This window comes from Taudactylus pleione, unplaced genomic scaffold (assembly GCF_031769625.1).
Source record: "Taudactylus pleione unplaced genomic scaffold, aTauple2 ptg000583l, whole genome shotgun sequence".
Lineage (NCBI taxonomy): Eukaryota > Metazoa > Chordata > Amphibia > Anura > Myobatrachidae > Taudactylus > Taudactylus pleione.
In genome coordinates, this window is record NW_028284985.1 from 2,280,414 (window position 1) to 2,303,541 (window position 23,128).

General features: G+C 47.2%; 1 protein-coding gene across 5 annotated transcripts in view; it reads right to left on the reverse strand.

Moving 5' to 3' along the window:
* Nucleotides 1–23,128, reverse strand: part of DAB2IP (DAB2 interacting protein) — a 575,200-nt gene that overhangs the window by 377,327 nt on the left and 174,745 nt on the right. For all 5 annotated transcript variants that reach the window (XM_088453575.1, XM_088453574.1, XM_088453572.1 and 2 more), the window contains one exon: nt 15,985–16,088. In XM_088453575.1, the coding sequence (XP_088309701.1) occupies nt 15,985–16,053 (69 nt within the window). In that variant the 5' untranslated portion in view covers nt 16,054–16,088. The remainder of the gene's footprint in view (nt 1–15,984; nt 16,089–23,128) is intronic.

The following is a 23,128-nucleotide window of genomic DNA, read 5'->3' on the forward strand; positions in this document are numbered from 1 at the left end:
AAGGAACGTAAAGTACCACCGACACATGATACGCGCCAGGAACATGACATCAGAGCGCGATTACCTCTGTGACCCAGTATAGCGCACTGCCTGTAAGGGGTACATAATCCCTATATACGAGCAGGGATTTATCATCACTGTAATTGCCTAGAACTGCTTAATAATAAATGGGATAATGCCCCTACGGTAAATTATGCAGATATTAAAAGTCGGTAAGGAACATCAGCATGGTGGTGTAGCGGTTAGCAGTACTGCCTCACAGCACTGAGGTCATGAGTTCAATTCCTGACCATGGCCCTATCTGTGCGGAGTTTGTATATTCTCTCACTGTTTGTGTGGTTTTCCTCCGGGTGCGCCAGTTTCTTCTCACAATCCAAAAACATATGTTACTGGGCTTGCGATAGGGAATAAAGATTGTAAGCTCACTGGGGTAGAGACTGATGTGAATGACCAAATATTTGCTATAAAGTGCAGCAAAATATATGGGTCTCATTCAGGCCCGATCATGAGCACCGCGCATGCGCGCGACGCATGGAGCTCCGTTGTGCGCATGGGCGAGACCCGGATAGCGACAGCCAAGCTCCGGGTCTCGCACCGAAGGGGGCGTGCTGTCGATGGTGAGTGACAGCACGCCCCCTTTGGTGGGCGTGCCGGAGGCGTGGCTGCCAGACGGAGGCGTTCCCATGGCAACACCTACCGTCTGGGGCCGGCCCCACTGACATCACTAGTGATGTCAGTGGGAGTGATTTTGGCTCTGACAGAGCCAAAATCACTCCAGGGCTTGCGGCAGCGAGACCCTACCGCAGGGTCTCGTCGCAAGCCCGATGGTCGCGATGGTCTTGACCATCGTGACCATCATCATGGACGCTCGCACAGCTATGCGAGCGTCCAAAAGGCCGCTCCAAATTTAAATAGGATGGCCCTGATTCAGAGCGAGCGCTCTGGTCAGAGCGTCCGGCTCTGAATCAGGGCCTATGTGCGCTATATAAAAAAAAATTATCACATAAAGGGCGTGAGCTGCGCACTTTCATACAGGAGATTGCCATAATATATAAAATACAAGGAGAATAATTCCTGAACATAGACATATATATATATATATAACAGTCTTTAGTGATGATGCGAGAACTCGCCCTTTATACAGAGATTATTTACTGAATCACTTGTGGATAATAGATGTATAAATTGATAAGTGAATTAATGGTCTGTCTGTCACCTTGAAAAGGCCACCAGCAGCAATCACAGAAAACAAAAAGTACAAAAATAAAAAATATCTTGAAAAAAAAAAAATGTGCAAAAAAAAAAAAAAAAAGTGCATTTTTTTTTAGAAATATTTGATTCTTATTTTCACAATTAAATTTTTATTACTTTGAAAAATAATAATAATGTAAGTCTCGACTTTCAGTTACACTGTGCATGTGCATAACCCCAGCCCCCCACCCCCCGGACTGCCCCGGTGAGACTTTGATAATATACTGAGGTAACAGATGTCGCAAACTTGCCTACTTTGGCAAGTCTCTCTCTCTTCTGGTGGTCTGCACTGGCCCCACTGCAGCCCACAGCCCAGGCGTCAAGTCCCCTCCAACAAGCCCAGGCTCTCGGCTCCCCTGACAATAGCACCCTATTCTATAAAAACCATTAAAGGTGCGTACACACTGGGTGATCAGGAAAGACAGTACAATTAGGACATCGGAATCATACCGTCGTTCCTGATCCCCTGTAGTGTCTGCACTGAACGATCAGTCGCTCAGTGCAGGCACAGTCCATCATTCCTGAACATGCCAATCTGTCGTTATCGTCAGATTGCGCTGCATGTTCAGGCGATGGACAATCTCGGAAACGACCAGCGGGAGTGCGCATCGCTGGTCGTTTCCGACATAGAAGTGCACAATTTGTGCACGATTACTGAGCGACTGCACGATTACGATGTCATAATCGTGCAGTCGCTCAGTAATATCGCCCAGTGTGTACCCACCATTAGACATCCATAGATTGTGAGGTTCTAATCCTGGCATTAATAAACACAAGGTCTGACATTGATGTGATAGGTTGTCGGTTTTTGAAAACAGAAACATAGTATCATTTTCATTATGAAAGTCTGAGGGTGGTTTCCTTCGGCTTTTCGTGGATTTGGGAAGGTGGATTAAAGCCGAAGCAGGTCACACAAAGTCATTCTTGGTGGTGCTTAGGGCCTGATTCAGAGCCGAACGCTCTGACCAGAGCGTTGACCAGATTCAGAGCCGGACGCTCTGACCAGAGCGCTCGCTCTGAATCAGGGCCCTCCTCCATGAAAATGGAGCGTCCTCCTGGACGTTCGCATAGCTGTGGGTGACCACCCACAGCATATGCGAGCGTCCATGATGATGGTCGCGATGGTCTTGACCATCGCGACCATCGGGCTTGCGACGGAGACCCTGCAGTAGGGTCTCGCTGCCGCAAGCCCTGGAGTGATTTTGGCTCTATCAGAGCCAAAATCACTCCCACTGACATCACTAGTGATGTCAGTGGCGCCGGCTTCAGACGGTAGGCGTTCCCATGGGAACGCCTCCGTCTGGCAGGCACGCCCACCAAAGGGGGCGTGCTGTCAATCAACATCGACAGCACGCCCCCTTTGGTCGCTCGCCGGGTCTTGCGCATGCGCACGACGGAGCTCCCTCCGTCGTGCGCATGCGCAGTGGGGGAACATCGACAGCGGGTCTGAATGACCCCCATAGAGAAAAAAATCCAAACACCCACATTTGCTTCCTTGCAATGTCAGTATGAAGGCATTATTTTTGCCCTTTTTGGGTAGATTGACTTTGCATTGTATAGGGGAAATAAGCGCACTAATGCTAATTCAGGAAACTGAGGACCTGATTCAGAGGCGCTCGATCTGAAGCAGGGTGGGCACTTGTTTTTTTTAGATGCGGCCTCTTGGCCGCTCGCACAGCACTGGGTTACCACCCACAGCTAATGCGAGCGGCCATGATGATGGTCGCGATGGTCAAGACCATCGCGACCATCGGGCTTGCGACGAGACCCTTGTGGTAGGGTCTCGTGGCCGTCAGTGAGGCCGCCCACAAACGGCAGGCGTTCGCTTGGGAACGCCTCCGTTTGTGAAGCCACGCCTACAAAAGGGGTCGAGCTGTCGATCAACAACGACACCCGCCCCTTTTGTAGTGAGTCCAGGGGCTCGCGCGTGCGCACTGGCCCACCATCGATCCGGTTGCGAGCGCACAGTGCTTGAGACCGGGTCTGAATCAGGCCCTGAAAGTCTTCTGAAAAGGAAAAAAAATGGATAATTTGTGAGGGTTACTACATCCCCCCCACCTTCCCTCCTTCCCCAGAGCTGGATTAAGCTATACATGCCTACTCTCCCAGACTGGCCTGGGGGCTTCAGAAAACCATGCGGCGCTCCCAGCCCCAATGTCCCCCATTTAGTGACTGGCTGTCCGTCATCATGCTGTCATTATGGGATGTAGTTAAAATGCCGATGCCAAACTATGGAATGCCGAACGTCTGGATGGATGCAAGTAGCGCACTGTCCCCGGGGATGGAGAGGGGGGTTAGGTTTAGGCCCCCCCGATGGGACAGGGGGTTTAGGATTAGGCACCACTGGGGGGAGGTTAATACTGCCCCCTCCCCCGGCAGTATTAGGTTTAGGGTGCAGTAAGGGGAGGTTAGGGTTGGGCGACACCGGTGGGAGGTTAGGGTTAGGCACTGGGGGGGAAGTATGGGTTAGGTACCACTAAGGAAGGGATAGGGGGGGGAGGGTTAAGGGATAGCATACTTACCACCCCTGTTGGGATCTTGACTGTGCAGGGTTCCGGCATCAGGATTTGAACTGGCGGCTATTGAGCTGCTGGTGTTTCATTCCCATCAAGTCATGATAATGGGCCTATTTTTATATGGAGGCCTGGAGCTCCATCTGTCCCATTGTTAATCTGCCCCCTCCCCGCCCCCCCCTTTATAAAACAGACTCAGCAGAGAAGGGATTAAATAGTACTGGGATGAAATACTACAGATGGTATTGTAGAGGTGTAATCAATTTATTTTGAACACTTATGACTAAATGGCCTTTCTGATGTATTTCAGCACCGACAATATAACATTGTTAGATCACAGGAGAGGGAGAAATAGCCCCCTGGGTACTAACTGCAAAACCCAGCAGCGAGTACGTAATCGCTAACAGAGAAATACTTGTTTGTTTCTCGTCTATAAAGGTCATGGAATCGTGGCGCAGGAACTATTGAGAAAAAAGGGAAGACAGAATTATAAAATCACAGAACAGCAAAAATTCAAGTGCTCGGGGCGAAGTGGCACAGCCAGGCGGCACAGGACAGAAACATAGATTTGTGCCGTTAACTTGAGGCACATTTACAATTATTCTCTGTTCAGTGATTGCTGCACCGAGAACTTACATCAAGCGCTACATTGCAGCAGGAACCGGCTGACAGAGGTGCAGTATTGCAGGCATGAACTTGGGGGGGGGGGGATCGTAGGGGTGGGTGGAGACATTTAAAATTATCCAATGCCAACATGCTCAGCCTTAGTTATCCTTGCCTACACCCCTAATAAACTAGAACTGTACCTTTTGATTGACGTAAAAACTGGCAGTGCATGCTGGGACTGACCAGAGTGATGTTTATTATCAAATAACGTAAGCTGCGCACACACATATAACGATTTAGTAAATGAACGATTTTAGTAAACGATTTTCGTTCATTTTCTCAAGGGAAAAATGAACGAAAATCGTTAACTAAAATCGTTCATTTACTAAATGTAATGAACGATTTTTCTTTAACTACAAACGATTTTTGCATATTCCCTTACTGAGAATCGTTGAGTTGGTCAGTCTGACTGAACTACAAACGTGAACGCGCATGAACGATAATCGTTCATCGTTTTAACTCAGGAAGTGAACGATTTTTTTCAACGATTGAACGATATCGTTATCGATAATCATTAAAAAATCGTTGTGTGTGTATGCACCTTTAATAATTCCTCTGGTTGTCCCAGGTCTTCCTGAATTATTTTTCTTTATGAATCTGTATTACAGCTGCTGGCGGCCTCCTGGCCGCTTGTATAGCTGTAGGTGACCACCCACAGCTATAGCGAGCGGCCAGGAAGATGGTCGCGATGGTCAAGACCATCGCGACCATCGGGCTTGCGACGAGACCCTTGTGGTAGGGTCTCGTTGCCGCAAATCCTAGAGTGCTTTCGGCTCAAACAGAGCCGAAATCTCTCCCACTGACATCACTTGTGATGTCATTGGGGCCGGCCCCAGACGGTAGGCGTTCCCATGGGAACGCCTTCATCTGGGCAGCCACGCCCCCGAGCACGCCCACCAAAGGGGGCGTGCTGTCACTCAACATCGACAGCACGCCCCCTTTGGTACGAGACCCGGAGCGACTGTTTGCCCGTCGCTATCCGGGTCTCGCAAATAGGCACGACGGAGCCGGCTCCATCGTGCGCATGCGCACTGGACCACCATCGACACGCTTGCGAGCGGGTCTGAATCAGGCCCACTGTTCCATGTATATATTGTTGCAGAACATGTTTCAATCATAATGACAGTTTGTGGGATAAATTTTATTGGGACCAGAATCATACCTCCCAACATGACGCTCTCCAGGAGGGACACAATGCTCTGGTCCTGGACTTCCCTGGTAATTTATGAGTGGTGGAGGCTCCAGGGGCGGGGCTGCAGCACAGTCCAAAATTCAAATAGGGGAGTCACAGCAACTGCCAGTGAGTCCCAGCCAGTGATGTTGGCAGTGTGTGACATGACAGTTGGTGTGACTCCCCTATTTGAATTTTGAACTGTGCTGCAGCCCCACCTCTTACCAGGGAAGTCCAGGACCAGAGCATTGTGTCCCTCCTGGAGGGGGTCATGTTGGGAGGTATGCAGAATAGGTCAATTTCATAAAGTAACATGGAGGTTTAACCAACAAGAAGTTATAACAGAGTACACTAGAGATGACACAATGATAGCTTAGGTCACAGCGCCACCTAGGGATCCTCCAGTATAGCTTCTCATGTCACACTTAGCCTGTAGTCATTGCCATGCACCATCACTCCTTTCCAGCAACTAAGGGGGGTATTCAATTAGGCTGCGAAAAGTCGGAATCTCCGATGACTTGCTGCGAAAAGTCTTTGAAAAACAGCGGATAAGTTTTCACCATGTTTTACAGGGTGAAAAAAAGTGCAGAATGAGGATTTAGGGGTGCGGGCTTAAAAATAAATAAATAGGGAAAAAAATGTGTCAAAGAAAGTAACAAAAAAACAAATAGAGACACACCAAAAAAAAATATTTTAATTTTGGGGTTAAAAAAAAAATTATGGGGAACAAGTTTTTAAATAACAAAATTAATTCAGGGGGGGTTCCCAAGTATGCGGCGGCTGTTTTAAAGAACGCGGGTCTTAGCGGCAGGTGCATTTTTTAAGAATTTTCAAAATACACTTTAGGGACTTAAAAATATGCTTGCACCCATTTTCATGTACCTCAAATTTGATGGGCATATTTTTTTGTGAAAAAAAAAATGCCTAAGTGCTAGTGCATAGTGCATAGTGATCTCCCATGTCTGGACATCTTTAGGGGGTCCCAGGAACAATTCCCGAAAATTCCCAATTTTTGGCAATACTTAACTTTCCGCCGGCTCCTGTTTTCGCTGTTTCCTAATTGAATACGGGGATAAAGAAGGCACGCGCCCTAACTTTATCCCCGGAAAACCTCCGATGTGGAGCGAAAAGTCCAGCACGGACTTTTCGCTCCAAATTGAATGCCCACCTTAGTCCTTTAAACATTTTCATAGGCGGCTTGTGATGCCTTTCCCACTGTAGAGACTTTGTAGCGATGAACGTTGCTATACGTGTTTCACTTGTCTTTAACTGAGCGGTACAGTACCATCTGGTCACGTCGGCATATGACCTGGGTGGCAAAGTAAGACCACCCAGTGACAAAGCATATGTATTAGGTGGTGAAGTAAGCCCATCCAGTCACAAAAGGCATTAGTGACCCAGGTAGAATTCCATTTAGAGGCTTCTGAATTGGTTTTTCTTTTTGCTAATTTAGTATAGTTTCTCAATAAATACAGCTTACTGTTCAAATTAGAGCTTTCATGCTGCTTCTGTAGTACTTCACATATGGTCTGTGCAGTATTTTCATATCTTAAGTGAATTTTATCTATTTTTGCTTACTGACATCTGTATAGTAACATTTCAAACATAAATGTTCATTACCGATAATTATCATTATTCATTTTAGCCACTCATAGTTTTAGCATTCCATCTATTTTTTTCTTTACTCCCTTTGAAATACAGTGTGTAGTTGCTCACATAAACTATGCAGGTTTCACAGCTAGACTGCTTTTATTCTTCTGCTGTGTCTGAGACCATAACCTGTTACAGAATATTCTTCCTTGTCCAAGCATCAAACATACAAGCCTATTTTTTAACAGGTGGCAAAAGAGCTAGATTTTCTTTCACTGCTTATCAGGGCAGTGTGGAAGCTACACAGCTTAGGGGCAAGAAAAGAATGGGAGGAGAGAAAATGGGTCAGCCAGGTAAAATTAAGCAATTCAAAAATGTTGGAAGCGCATTAAAGAAAAGAGATGAGATGGTACTTGGAAATGGAGGATGGGTTTAGGGAAATGTTTGTTGAGGATTAGGGTGACAAGGACAGGTTTGAATGTAGAAGGGTATATACCAGTGTAGAGGGAGGGGTTGAAGAGGGGGGTGAGGTGACAACAGGAATTCAGTAATAGGGAGAGAACAAGCTTACAGGTTAGCACATTGAAGGAGAAATGCATGAGAAAAGAGTGAGGTTCTCATACTCAGTAGCTAGAGAGAAGGACAAGACGGTGGCAAAATGAGATATAAGTGTGGGTAAGGGAAGTTGGGATTTGGTGGTAGGATGTTCTCCAGTGGTGCTCGACAGAGCAAAAGCACTTTTGGGTAGCGGGTCCGTGAGGTGAAGTGGCAGGGTCAACAAATTCAAGACCCTCTAAGAATGTTGTGTTATGGTGAGAGATGGTAGCACCGGAGCACTACTTAGAGGAGATGGAAACCAAGAGAGGTTCAATAGAGGTTATGAGGAAAAGGTCAAGATTGTTAAGGCAACACGGAATGAAACTGCTTTGGGTGTGGGTGGTAGTGTATGAGAGATAGAAGGAGAGAGTGACAGTCAGTGAGTGGTTGAAGGGGGGCACAAATTGAAAAAGGAGTGAAGGAACGAGTAAAAAAAAAAGTTATGGGCGAATCGGACTTTGTAGCAATCTGTAATAAAGAGTTAAAAGGTGAAGGGAAGTTGGGGATGGGGATAGATAACTTGGAGGTGCTTGGTGAGTTTTTGGACATTTGGTGGAGTGGGAATGGAGCCCTGGCAGAGCTACCCCTTGTATGTCTGCGTTAACGGGAGAATTAAATGGATTCTCTTTCAGAAATTGCTCTCAGCAGATGCCCCCTTTACACCCATCAGTCATTTAAAGTAAATATAATCAAGGTACTGTGATACTTCCCTTCACAGATACAAAAAGACAGGGAAGAGTAGACGTGACAATTGTAACGCACTGGACCCAACACACAAATTATTCTTGCATCTTGTGCTGCTTGTCTATTTGCATATTGTTTTGTGTGTGTTTTATTGTTTTGTGTTTTCCCTTTACTTTTGGGTTTGTTTTCCATCTGACATTGCTAGAACAGTGACCTGGAGATACCTCCTGAGCTGTGAAATCCACAGAGGTCACAGAACAAGCTGCTAGAATCTGCACCATGAATTATTCGGTTATCCTGGGAACTTGTCATACAGTAACTAGCGGAAAATCTCATCTTGTACCATGAACATTGCACAAATTTCCTTTTTTTTTTAATTAGCTTCGCACTCTGTCTCTAATAAGTGATCAGCTGTCAGTGTAACTGCGATACTTCAGGAGGAGTCAGGACCCTTCAACCTGCGCCATTTATTAATTCAAGATATAACTTCTGATTAATTAAATCACTAATAATTGTAGATTAATACCGCAACGTGCATTTCACTTACTGGCGACAAAAACAGCATGAAATCGATGTGTACGCTGGAAGGCGAGAAGACGTTACATATAATTAGGAATGGAAAAGGCTTCTGAACCATTAAGGGTTCTTAGCATTCAGGGAAACCATTTCTAATCAGCCTTAAAATGCTGTTTTATTGCCAGACGGAAACAAAAACACGATTTAAGCAGGAACACCGCTGGGATGGCAAAGAACAAAATCCAAGGTAGATGTTAAAGGGTTATTCTGTATTAGGCATTCACCCTTAATTATATATGCCATTCATTGTCGTGCCCTTGAATACGGCACGGATTGGCTTTGCCTGCACGCTTGATTACTATTTTGTTTTCCCCCCCAAACATACATTTTTATTGATTTTCAGAATAAAAAAGTTAAACAAGAGGGTTCAATAAACAACAACAGGGAATGATGACACGAAGGAGAAGACCCGAGGACCAGGCTAATGCATACAGAAGCAACAAAATACCTTAACATACAATAAGTATTAGACATGCAAAAAAAAAAAAAAAAGGGGGGGACATGAAAACACCAAACCAGTCTACTTGTGCAAAAAAACAGAATATATAATACATAGTAAATTTACATAGACCCATCATATAGATCTCTCTCAGGGGTGGGCAATAAGTGGCCCTCCAGCAGTTGAACTACAAATTCCAGCATACCTTGCAACAGTTTAAGCATGGCCAAAAAGCAATACTGTGGCAGGGCATGCTGGGATGTGTAGCTCTACAACAGCTGAGGGGTCGCTTATTAAATAAAGAAAAATAATAAAAAAAAATATATATATATCTATATATACTGTATATAATAAAGTCCCCGGTTCAGGGGGTCTGCTTGTTCATTCGGGTAAATCTCTTGAACCACTGGACAGATTTTAATAGGGTTTTCACTATTCTATACAGCATTGGTCGAGGGAGGTTTAAGTGTATGAATCATTCATCTGTGACAAAAGGGAGATGAGCAGCGCCGATTTTAGTGAAGCAAAGTCACAGTAAAAGGTCTTGCACCAAACTGCTGTATAGGAGCTGGCCAAGGTGCTGAAACAGCAAAAAATAGTGGGCCTGATTCACTATACCGTACGTAACTGTGATTATGCACGCAATCTGCTGATTGTTCCGCACTGCACTTGCGCGAACCGGCCGTTGCAATGGGGATTGCGCAGACCCATCGCAGAGTGATTGACAAGAAGTGCCATTTGTGGGAGGTGATGGGGGGGGGTCTGCAAAACACAGGCATCCCACGCCATTGCAGGGGTGTGCATAAATTAGCCACTGCAATGCTGTACGCAGTCAAAGGTCTCATAACGTGCGTGGTTGTTGCCAATTTCCGAGTAATGTCAGCGTTTGTGTAAGTGTGTGTGAGGCTGCGATGGTACTTGATTGTACCGATGGTTTTGAAGTCTTGCTAAACATTACGGATGTGTGCTAAGTAAAGTGGGCAGTGCTGCGACGGGAGAGCAATCGCAATGTATTAGCATACACTATCGCAGTTGAACTGTTTGCATGATCGCCCAGGCCCAGTGAGAGCAAATCACAGATAGCAATGTTCCCTGTTGCTTAGCAGCAGCCTGGAGAGGGGAGGGAGTCAGGGACTGAGCAGGGTCACTTCTGAGGCAGACAGAGAGTGGGAGACCACCGCCAATGAACCCATGAAGATGCCATGGTGCAGGTACAGTAGCCAGGAAGGAGCCAGGGGAGGCATAGATATCAGGGTCTTCTTCCCTCATGTGCTTTTCCTTCCCTTACCTAAGTTAGCATCTCTTCCCCACTGAGCACAGCCCCTTGGGTTCTGCCACCATGATGCTCATATGGGTATTATAAGCGACCGCTGATGCAGCAATGGTTATAAACCTTGTCCATGTTCTGTAGTGTAAGTGACTTTTTTCCTGTCTTGTTCATACTGTCTCTGTACTTTATAAGGTGCCGCAGAGGATAGTGATAATAAAAAAATCAATGATTGTCTGAAACAAAACATTTTCAGGAGAAAACCAGAAGAAGAAAACTGCCGAACCCCCCCCCCCCCCTCCCTTCCAACCCTAAAAATGGAGAATTGGTGATGACTCCTGAGCTGTAAATCTGACTCTGATCCCACCAACAAAATGGTTAAATGTTGGCAGAGGCCCTGATTTTTTTTATTTTTAAATGGAGCGGCCCCCCGGCCGCTCGCATTGCTGTGGGTGGCTACCCACAGCTATAGCAAGCGGCCATGATGATGGTCGCGATGGTCAAGACCATCGCGACCATCGGGCTTGCGACGAGACCCTTGTGGTAGGGTCTCGTGGCCGCAAGCCCCAGAGAGCTTCTGGCTCTAACAGAGCCGAAATCTCTCCCACTGACATCACTCGTGATTTCAGTGGGGCCGCCCCCAGACGGTAGGCATTTTCATGGGAAGCCCTCCAGCTGGGCAGCCACGCCCCCGGCCCGCCCACCAAAGGGGGCGTGCTGTCACTCAACATCGACAGCACGCCCCCTTTGGTGCGAGACCCAGAGCGACGGATTGCCCGTTGTTATCCGGGTCTCGCGAATGCGCACGACGGAGCCAGCTCCGTCGTGCACATGCGCTCTGGACCACCATCGACCCGGTTGCGAGCGCTCAGCGCTTGCGACCGAGTCTGAATCAGGCCCATAGGTCCTGTCCCTCCGCCCCACAGATAACAGGCTACTCTACATAATAACATATTACAGCTAACAGGAGCAGACGTCTCCGTACTAACTCAATAATGAAAAATAGGAAACAAACACGAATTAAGTGAATACGTTTATCTGAGCTGTACAGAACGCCGTATCCCATGCGTCTCAGCGTGTGACAGGTCACTTTCCGGGACACCATAGTCCATCCGCCACAAACACGGCAGAGCAGCAGGGTACTTACAGTGAGTGAAATGACACTGATTGGGTAAGCAGAGAGCGATACCCGCCATTATTACAGCGGAAACGAGGAATACAGTGACAATGCCAATACGGCAACCTTCAATGTGGGCGGCATCTGGAACAAAGTATAACGATTGGGGTCACGGCACAACAACTTCTGCAGATGTTGGGCCACACAGAACGTTCCGCTGAGAAAATGGCGTCCACTCCCCGTCCACCAAAGGTCATATAATCACAACCTCCCCATGTTTAAACTGTAGAGGTCAGGACACTTTTTGCGCCCGGTGACAATATGGCTGCAGGCTGACGATGAGGCACACACGCTGCGTGTGTGACGTGTAATGCGGTGATAATGTAGCCCAACAACTCTCCCCTAAACTAATATCACTGGAATGCTGTAGGCGCAGTGGGCGGAACATGAGCCTTAACTGTGGGCGTCAGGCCTGTAGATAATTGTGCTGTAACTAACCATGTCTATGCACGCCATGTTAGTCATATGAGGGGGAGGGTATCGTTACCACCCCAAATCATTTAAAAAAAAAAAAAAAGTTTGCTACTGTTAATACAGTAGGATAGCCCCTCTAACGGACAGGGGGCTGCCTCGCCTAAACTGGGTCATCTGAGAGGCGCACAGTGTCACCTACAAAAATGATGTATTCTAGGACTAAACAATGTTTTTAGCCGAGTGTCGCCTTCCTGAGATGGAACAGGCATTGCGGCAATACGAGTATTTACCGTTTCCTATTGGAGAAATGTGCAGCCCGTTTACAGTACATAACACAGAGAACCATAGACCGACGACTGAATCACTATTACACGGACGTAGCGAGGACGGCTCCTCTGGAGACAGGGATTAGACCGCACAGACAGACGATTTATTGCCATGTATAAAATCAATGCTCAGAAATGTACAGGCCAAAAGGTCTATTGATCACTAGTCACATTGTGCTGCCTTGCTGGATAATAGAGATAACGTAACCTACAGCATACCTCCCAACATGACCCATTCCATCAGCTATACGATGCTCTGCCCCTGGACATCCCTCTTCATTTAAGATTGCCGTCACCTGTGTTGAACTAGTTAATTGATCAGAAAAGTGTTTCAACACAGGTGATGGAGAAGGCACCAACATTAGAGGTACAGGTGATGGAGAAGGCACCAACATTAGAGGTACAGGTGATGGAGAAGGCACCAACATTAGAGATACAGGTGATGGAGAAGGCACCAACATTAGAGATACAGGTACCAGGAGGAGGCAGCAAGATTGGAGGCACAGGCACCAGGAGGAGGTAAAGATGTGTACACATACACCTAATGGTGCCGACATTAGGCAGAAATACACACACCAGGATGAGTTATCAAAATTGACTTGATGAAGGTACTGACACCAGGACGACGTACGCAAGCAAGCACTAAGAGGAGGTACACAAGCAGTAAGATGAGGTAGGCAAGCAGGAGGAGGAGGTAGGCAAGCAAGAGGAGGAGGTAGGCAAGCAGTAGGAGGAGGTAGGCAAGCACTAGGAGGAGGTACACAAGCAGTAAGATGAGGTAGGCAAGAACTAGGAGGAGGTAGGCAAGCAGGAGGAGGAGGTAGGCAAGCAGTAGGAGGAGGTAGGCAAGCACTAGGAGGAGGTACACAAGCAGTAAGATGAGGTAGGCAAGCAGTAGGAGGAGGTAGGCAAGCACTAGGAGGAGGTAGGCAAGCACTAGGAGGAGGTAGGCAAGCACTAGGAGGAGGTAGGCAAGCACTAGGAGGAGGTAGGCAAGCACTAGGAGGAGGTAGGCAAGCACTAGGAGGAGGTAGGCAAGCACTAGGAGGAGGTAGGCAAGCAGTAGGAGGAGGTAGGCAAGCACTAAGAGGAGGTAGGCAAGCACTAAGAGGAGGTAGGCAAGCACTAGGAGGAGGTAGGCAAGCACTAGGAGGAGGTACACAAGCAGTAGGAGGGGGTAGGCAAGCACTAAGAGGAGGTAGGCAAGCACTAGGAGGAGGTACACAAGCACAGACACACAAACTCTTATGAGATATATATTATGTTATATGACCCAGCACAAAGCCCAATCCTCAGATCCCAGTAGAGTAAGTAGGAAACTGATCCCAGTGCGGAAATCTCTTCAAAGAGGGAATTCTAATATTTTCCCCACAAATACGGTCAGATTCGGCGCCATCCGCCAATGGGAAAGGGGACGTTTCTCGCGGATCTCTGCATAATGCGCATACATTAAAGAAAGACATGGACGCTTGCGCAGGTAGCACATCTGACTTAAAGCATCTGCCAGAGATCGCTCCAGCGGACGGAAAGATCTACCTGTTGACAATAGTAGAACGTATGGAACAGCGGCCACAAATGCTGACAACTCACAATCATGTCCATAAATCCTCTTATATATATTATATATACCTATATACAAAGCTCTGATAGATACATGCAATAATTACACATTGGTATCAGTGATTTAGCAGTCTAACCAACTAGCACATAACATGTAAGGGTCCTACACACCTGTCGCTTATTGTGTGCTTTATGTGGGGGTCTATATCCATGCTGTGGGGCTGAGGCAGCTCTGAAGTTTTGCGTTTTTATTATACAGGAGCCATGCAGCCCTCCAGCTGCTTTGGAACTACACATCCCAGCATGCCCTGATACAGTTTTGCTATCAGGGCATGCTAAATCTGAGGCAGGGCAGGCTGGGATATGTAGTTCCACAGCAGCTGGAGGGACAGATATTGATTAGCCCTGTGTTATACTGCCCCTCCCTATATCCCATGAGAGAGTGACTTTAGAAGTTATATATACATAGTCTATATCATATACTCCAATACCTGCATTCCTGGTGCTTAATTCCCGGTGCCAGCATCCAGATTGTAAGTAGTGGGTTAGGAAAAGGCACTAGGGGGAGGGTTAGGATACTTAACAGGTGTCGGTATCCTAACTCTGTCGGGATGCCGACGTCGGGATTCTGGCCACCGGGATCCCGTTTAAACAAAGTACAATGAAAGGGTCTTTAGTGCTGAATCACACACAGGCAAAGTGATGCCTAACATACAAACATATATAGATCTGTAGATGAGGGACTATTAGCAGTACCTAGAACCTCAGCGAATCCATCTTGCGGTGGAGCTTTTAGCTCTGTACTCACTTCCCCGCACAGTTCAGGAGGCCTCTAGAATCCTTCACACATAGAGTGAAAAGTGACAAGGTGCCAGCCAATCAGCTCCTAACTGTCATTTTTCAAATACAGCCTGTGAGATGGCAGTTAGGAGCCGATTGGCTGGTATCTTATCACTTTTCACTCTTCACTTTTCCCTTCTTCTAACACTGCTTAGTAAATAGACCCCACAGACTCGAGACTCACCTGTTACCTCACGCGTTTCACTAATGTCCCTTCACTAATATTTCTCTATGCTGTTCAGCTATTTTTTTTTTTTTTGTGTTTTAAATGCCAATGTACAGCACTTTGAGTCCTAGCGTTCCCGCTAGGCTGTTTTAGCGGGGCGCGGCGCCCTGCCCTCTTTCTGGAGGGCAAAAAGCGCCCTGCCCTAACAGCCTGCGGGAACCATCTTCACCCGCGGGTCGCAGTGTCCCGCGGGTGAAGAAATGTGCGGTGACCCGGTCACCGCCGGAGAATAGACGCCGGGCGCATGCGCCCGGCATCTATTCTCCCTGTCTGCAGGGCTTGGGGGCTACCCGGCGTGTCCGTAAGTGCCGGGCACGCCCCCAAGAGTGACGAAAAGGGGACGCGTCTTATAGACACGTCCCCTTTTCGATGACCACGCCCCCTTCTCGGGCGCGCACGGACATGCCCTCTCTAGCTCCGGCGCCCTGCCTCCCGCCGGAGCTAGAGGGAACACTAGAGTCCTATTGGGAGAAATTGCTATATAAATAACTATTATTATTATTATTATTACTATTATACATGAAACTTCAAATATCTGGCAAATAAAAAGAAAAAAAAATCTTACCGCTAAATTAGTAAATGATGTAATTGGCATCTATGTGCTATATAAAAGAGTTATAGCTAGAATTTGCAGCATTACTTTACATACAAATTATAGAGAGAGAGAGGAAAAGGAGGCGATCATACCGTCACACGAAATGGCGTGGTGGCGCTGTGCTCCATACTGGGGCTCTTATCTGTCGAACTCCCAGGCATGCTCCGCCTCCTCCCTGACTTGTCAGGTGGGGATTCTGTAAAGAAAAACAGGGATACAAGTCAGATTACATCAAATGTGGAAGATTCATCAGAATAAAACATTTTAATATAATACACAGGTTCTAGGATGAATCAGCCAGTGAATGAAAATACAGTGTTTAGGTTTAATACCGTAATCTTACATTTAATGCATACAACCTTAGATTAGATCTACAGACTATGGGCCTGATACAGCGCCACTCGCTATTTGCGAGCGCTCGCTCTGAATCAGGGCGGGGAGGATTTTTTATATTTTTTTCCTGTCCGCTCGCAAAGCTGTGGGTGCCCACCCACAGCTAGTGCGCGGGCGGGCAAGAGATGGTCGCGATTATTGCGACCATCGGGCTTGCGAGGAGACCCTGTGGTAAGGTCTCGCAAGCCTGAATGAACTTCCTGCTCTAATAGAGCAGGAAGTCCACTACTGACATCACGAATGATGTCAGTAGGGCCGCCCACAAACGGCAGTCATTCCTTCGGGAACGCCTCCGTTTGTTCAGCTACCCCCCTCCCCGCATACAAAACGGGGCGAGCTGTTGATCAACATCGACAGCCACCCCGTTTTGTTGCGAGCCCCGAAGCGAGTGATTTCTCACTCGCTACGGGGCTTGCAAACGCCGCTCGTGCGCACTGGCCCACCATCGACCCGCTTACGAGCGCTATGAGCTCGCGAGCAGGTCTGAATCAGGCCCTATGTTTTATTGGTGTAAGTCATTATTCATTTACTGGACTAGTCTGTTCACTTTCTGACACTGTGCGGTAAGTCCCTCGTAAGCTCCTCTCTCGTTTTGTGGTTGTAAAGCTCTAACTATTCCTTCAATCTTTAAACCAAAAATGTATTTTAAAAGTCTACATAGGAATAATGATGGCTCAGTCTCAAAATAGGTTTTATCTTTTTTAGTGTTCCCTCTAGCTCTGGCGGCAGGCAGGGCGCCGGAGCTAGAGAGGGCAATCTTGTGCGCGAGCCCGAAAAGGGTGCGTGGTTATGAAAAGGGGGCGTGTCTATAAGACGCGTCCCCTTTTCGTCATACTTGGGGGCGTGCCCGGCGCTTACGGACATGCCGGGCAGCCCCCAAGCGCTGCAGAAAGGGAGAATAGATTCCGGGCCACCGCATGTTTGTCCACCCGCGGGACACTGCGTCCCGCGGGTGAGAACGGCTCCCGCAGGCTGTTAGGGCAGGGCGCTTTTTGCCCTCCTCCTGGAGGGCAGGGTGCTTTTTGCCCTCCGGAAGGGTTCCTAGCGGGAACGCTACTGTTTCCCTTATATAGAGAAATTTCCTTAACCGCTCATTCACCCTACAGTACGCGCAATTCTCACATCTGTGACGTACGACGCAATCTCTATCCCATTAATCGGAGACACATGTGAATTACACAGGTTCTGTGGCTGAATAACACCAGGAGACATGGAGCCCCAGAACCTGTGTAATTCATATGTGACCTGAATTAAAGGGATGATATGGCAAATATAATATACAATCAGTAATGAAGAATAGCAGTCCCTCCTGTTAGATCCTGGCCAGCAATAGATCTACAAATTAAAAACAAAACAGGACGGCGCTTATAGTGTAGTAGTTAATATCCCAAATCTTGGTAAATATTAGGCGTACTTGAAAGCACCAATGACGTCTGTGATTTAGTCCTCTCTCAGGAATCATAATCCATTGGAGTTAACAAAACCTGGAATACAGCCCAGCCCCAAACACACCTCAAAGCAGGAAGGAGACTGGGGGGACCCCAACAGCTGCTGGAGTGCTGGGTTCGCTCCAGCGTGACGTGAAAACGGGGGCGGGACATGCAGTCACACCCCAATAAATGCAGGCATGACCTAGCGGTAATGAGGCTACGCCCCCTTTTTTGGAAGCACACAGAGGTCCTGACTTCAGGATCCAAAATGTTGAGAGGCATCAATGGGGGCGATTCGATTCAGTGCGATCTGAATAGCGCCGGGAAGGAGTTCCCGGAACTATTCAATTGACCACGCTGTTAAGTCAGACTAAAACCACTTAAGTCAGAGAATGCCGGGTTACTGCGCCTAAAACTGGGTGTTTGGTCATGCTGTCATTCTCCGACTAAAATGCCAGCCGCGAGGCTTTTAACGCCACGCTAAGCTGGAAGATAGCATCGGCACTTGAGTCGGATTTACGCTCGCACCTCAGGAGGGTGCGAGCAGAAATCCTGTAGTCTGACTTAACAGCGCGGTCAATTAAATAGCTCCGTAAGCGCTATCCCGGGGCTACTCAGCGCGCTCGCAAACGGGTCGATGTTAGCCCAGTGCCCATGTGCACGACGGAGGCGGCTCCATTGTGCACATGCGCAAAACCCGGATATGGGTCTTGCTACAAAGGGGGCGTGCTGTCGATGGTGAGTGACAGCACGCCCTTTGGTGGGCGTGCCGGGGCGGTGGCTGCCCAGACAGAGGCGTTCCTATGGGAACGCCTACCGTCTGGGGCCGGCCCCACTGACATCACAAGTGATGTCAGTGGGAGTGCCTTCGGCTCTGATGGAGCCGAAAGCACTCCAGGGCTTGCGGCAACGAGACCCTACCACAAGGGTCTCGTCGCAAGCCCGACTGTCGCGATGGTCTTGACCATCGCGACCATCTTTTTGGCCGCTCGCTATAGCTGTGAGTGGTCACCCACAGCTATGCGAGCGGCCAGGAGGCCGCTCTAAAATTCAGAAGGATGGCCCTGATTCAGAGCGAGCGCTCTGTCAGAGCGTCCGGCTTTGAATCAGGGCCACAGTCCCTTTTCTCAGTAAGGACACTGAAGAGAGATCATGAATATAGTGGGAGGTTTAATGATTTCATCACATATTCTAGTAATGGGTGGAAACGTTGAGAGTCTAAACAGCAAAACTAGGGTGGGGGCAACCAGGTCGGCTATGAGAGACTTGCCCACTCTTCCGGACGGGCGGAAGCACTATAGCTGCATACACACGGTACGATCTGCACAACCAACGATATCGCTGAACAATTTCCCTTGAACTTTTCTGTAGTGCAGGACAAACGATATTGGGTGTACACACTGATAGGTATATATGATAGACATTGGGTGTACACACTGATAGATAGATATATATGATAGACATTGGGTGTACACACTGATAGATATCTATGATAGATATTGGGTGTACACACTGATAGATATATATGATAGACATTGGGTGTACACACTGATAGATATATATGATAGACATTGGGTGTACACACTGATAGATATCTATGATAGATATTGGGTGTACACACTGATAGATATATATGATAGACATTGGGTGTACACACTGATAGATATCTATGATAGACATTGGGTGTACACACTGATCGATATCTATGATAGACATTGGGTGTACACATGATAGACATTGGGTGTACACACTGATAGATATGTATGATAGACATTGGGTGTACACACTGATAGATTCTATGATAGACATTGGGTGTACACACTGATAGATATATATGATAGATATTGGGTGTACACACTGATAGATATATATGATAGATATTGGGTGTACACACTGATAGATATATATGATAGACATTGGGTGTACACACTGATAGATATCCATGATAGACATTGGGTGTACACACTGATAGATCTCTATGATAGACATTGGGTGTACACACTGATAGATATATATGATAGACATTGGGTGTACACACTGATAGATATATATGATAGACATTGGGTGTACACACTGATAGATATATATGATAGATATTGGGTGTACACACTGATGGATTTCTATGATAGACAGTGGGTGTACACACATCTTTGAGTGAAGTCATCCTGCCACATCTCTGAACATGCAAATCGTGATGAAATTGTCCAAGTTGGCTGCATGTACGGACGACCATAGATATCGTTACCATCCATGCGGGGACGCGCATCGTTGGTCATTCGCTGCATAAAAATGAACAGTATGAACGATTTATCATTGAACGTTATCATTATCTTTCATATCGTTCATAGATATAGTACCGTGTGTACGCACCATATCAGATTTTCATCTATGTCAGCGATTACAGACTGAGGCCTGAGTCAGCTAATTCCGCTTCATATCACTGGACGGGTTAAAAAGGAGGACGGTAAAATCCCCCACTTTCCACAAGAGCGATCCCTCTTCTCTAAAGCTCGTCGTCTTCGTCCAGCGCTTGATCGTCAAATTATAAACTACAGCAGAGTGAAGTGGAAAAACATTCTGTGAAATAACAGCTCCTGGAACAGAGATTTATCTGCTCTGGAGAAACAAATACACACACTTTGCCGCGTTTTAGTTTCGCCGAGAATGTGATGAGACGCCTGCCCTTTTAACTATTTTTCCCCCTTAGAAACGGAACGGAAGGCTAATTAAATGTAAATAGTCAGCAATACAGAGCGCCAATGAGAGTTGTATATAATCCCCAATAATCACATCTGTAGCTGTGATATTCTTTTATATATAATTACATAAGTATCTAGCGCTACAGAAGTCTTTGTATAAAGTATCGCACAATATCGGTCTCTTCAGTCGCCGAAGGGGAAAGTGGCTCCTTAGAAATAGAATTTACCTTCTTTACAATAAGAATCACAAATTGTATAACAGCAATAAAAAACACAATGTCCCGCTTTTCCTTAGCCCAGAGGTTCCCAAACTCAAGGGAACCTAACAGTCCAGGTTTTATGGATATCCCTGCTTGACCACAGGTGACTTAACTAGTGCCTCTGTCAAATTGATTTAGCCACCTGTGCTCAACCATGGCTATCTTTAAAACCTCAGCTGTTGGGGTGCCTTGAGGACCAAGGTCCTGATTCAGAGGCGCTCACTATTTGCGAGCGCTCGCTCTGAATCAGGGCAGATTTTGAATTATTTTTAAATCCGCCTCCAGGCCGCTCGCATAGCTGCGGGTGACCACCCATAGCTTGTACGGGCGGCCTGGCGATGGTCATGATTATCGCGACCATCGGGCTTGCGACGAGACCCTTGTGGTAAGGTCTCGTCCACCGCAAGCCCCAGTGAACTTCCTGCTCTAATAGAGCAGGAAGTTCGCTACTGACATCACGTGTGATGTCAGTAGGGCCGCCCACAAACGGCAGGCGTTCCTTTTGTGCAGCCACCCCCCCCCCCGACCCGCCTACAAAATGGGGCGAGCTGTCGATCAACATTGACAGCCACCCCGTTTTGCTGCGAGCCCCGAGCGAGTGAAGTTCTCACTCGCTCCGGGGCTCACGCGTGCGCACTGCCCGACCACCGATCTGCATGCAATCGCTGTGCGCTCGCGAGCGGGTCTGAATCAGGCCCCATATTTGGGAGCCTCTGCCGTACCCACTGTCTATGCCTTTGTAATGAATGTATTCTGCCAGTTGCTCCCGCCAACACTAGTTGTCATGCAGAGCTCGTAAAAACTAAAATGCTAATTATCTATAGGCTGCACAGCGATTTTATATTCTAAAAGGTATGAGACCCCCAGCCCCTTGTGCACGGCTTCATTTCTCTTCCAATGACCACGTTGTATTTAAATGCAAATAAACAAACCCGAAGACACTTTTGTAAACCAATGAAAAGCTGCAGAAGTCCAAATTACACCTGGAAGGATCAGTGGCTGGCAGGGAGTGCTGCTCCTTGTAGTGTCATTTGCAGGCTCTTATGGCTAACCTCCTGGTACGTTGGCCCTCAATTTAAAAACGCCTGAATGTATGACAATTATTATGTAACTGCCTATGTTGGCGCCTGGTTGCCGGCACCAGTGTGCCGACATCGTTACAATGTTACTGAAACCACTTTAATGGTTACGCTGTTATGAATAAAATAATAACATAACGACTGTCATTATCACGCAGCATAGATCTATATTAAACCAAAGTGTGGGCGAGTACAATAATACTTGGTTTTTAGTTTGCATTGAGCGAGGTTAATGTTTTGTTGTAATGAGGTTAATTCCAAGTCGGATGCCTCCCGTCTGCATCCGTATGCCTCACGCCTGCGACACTCTTATGAGACACATCTGCTACGTGCCTCCGCTTGGACACTCCCATTTGCCGCCCCAAACCCCTAATTTTACGGAAAGCTCCGTGCGCACTAGACGCGGCTTGCTACAGCGGCAGCATCATTTTCGATGTGTGTGCAAATAAAATTGTGAGATACTTCTGGTTTTCTCATGTGCGTTCATCTGAGAATAAGCCCTGACGCAACTAAGGTTGTATTCCGACGTAACATAACGTGCACTGTGCTGAATTAAATAACGTGTCCAGAACCATTGATCATAAGATGTCCCGGTACGTGTGGAACAAGCGTGGTACGATAGGTCGTCAATTCTCATGTCGACATGGTCAAAAGCAGGTCTTCAGCGACCATGTCGACATTGATCATATTTACAAAAATGACATGCCGACATGAAAGAATGCTGACCCAACTTCCCTGGTGGTCCAGTGGTCACTTACCTGCCCCTGACAGGTGCAGCGGCTCCAGCGCGGCTTCCAGGTCCCAACGCTCACTTCCAACACAGACCTCAGTGTTCCGGTACCTTTTGTTCCCCTAACCCCTAGTTTCTAACCCTATCCAACTCCCCCTACCCACCCACGACATTGTGAGGATGTCGACACGGTGCCTGTTGACATGTGGAACCATTGTGGTGCCGACATTATGAATGCCGACATGACATACCAGAGCGAAGTAACAAACTGTCCCTATAAGAGCCGTGGTACAAGCAGCATAATGCGGAATATAACATATAAAGGTTTTCCTGCTGCTGAGCTCAGAGAGATTTACAAATCACAGAAGATAAGTTATAAGCGCTAAAAATGTGTTTACTGGGCGATAATTTGCTTCGTGCCGCAGATGTTCCCGAAGGTAAAAGGTCTGATCAGCAGAATCCTTCCCTTGTGCCGTAGATCCGGAGATGTCACAGATTTGTCACCTCTCTGTGCCGGGACAACAGATGGGGATAAAAACTGGCTGAATCAGGGAAGGAACCAACGGAATGAGACCATGAACGGGTTAAAAACGATTTGCTCAGAGTCTGCACTATGTAAATCAGCGGCTCACCGGCTGGGAACTA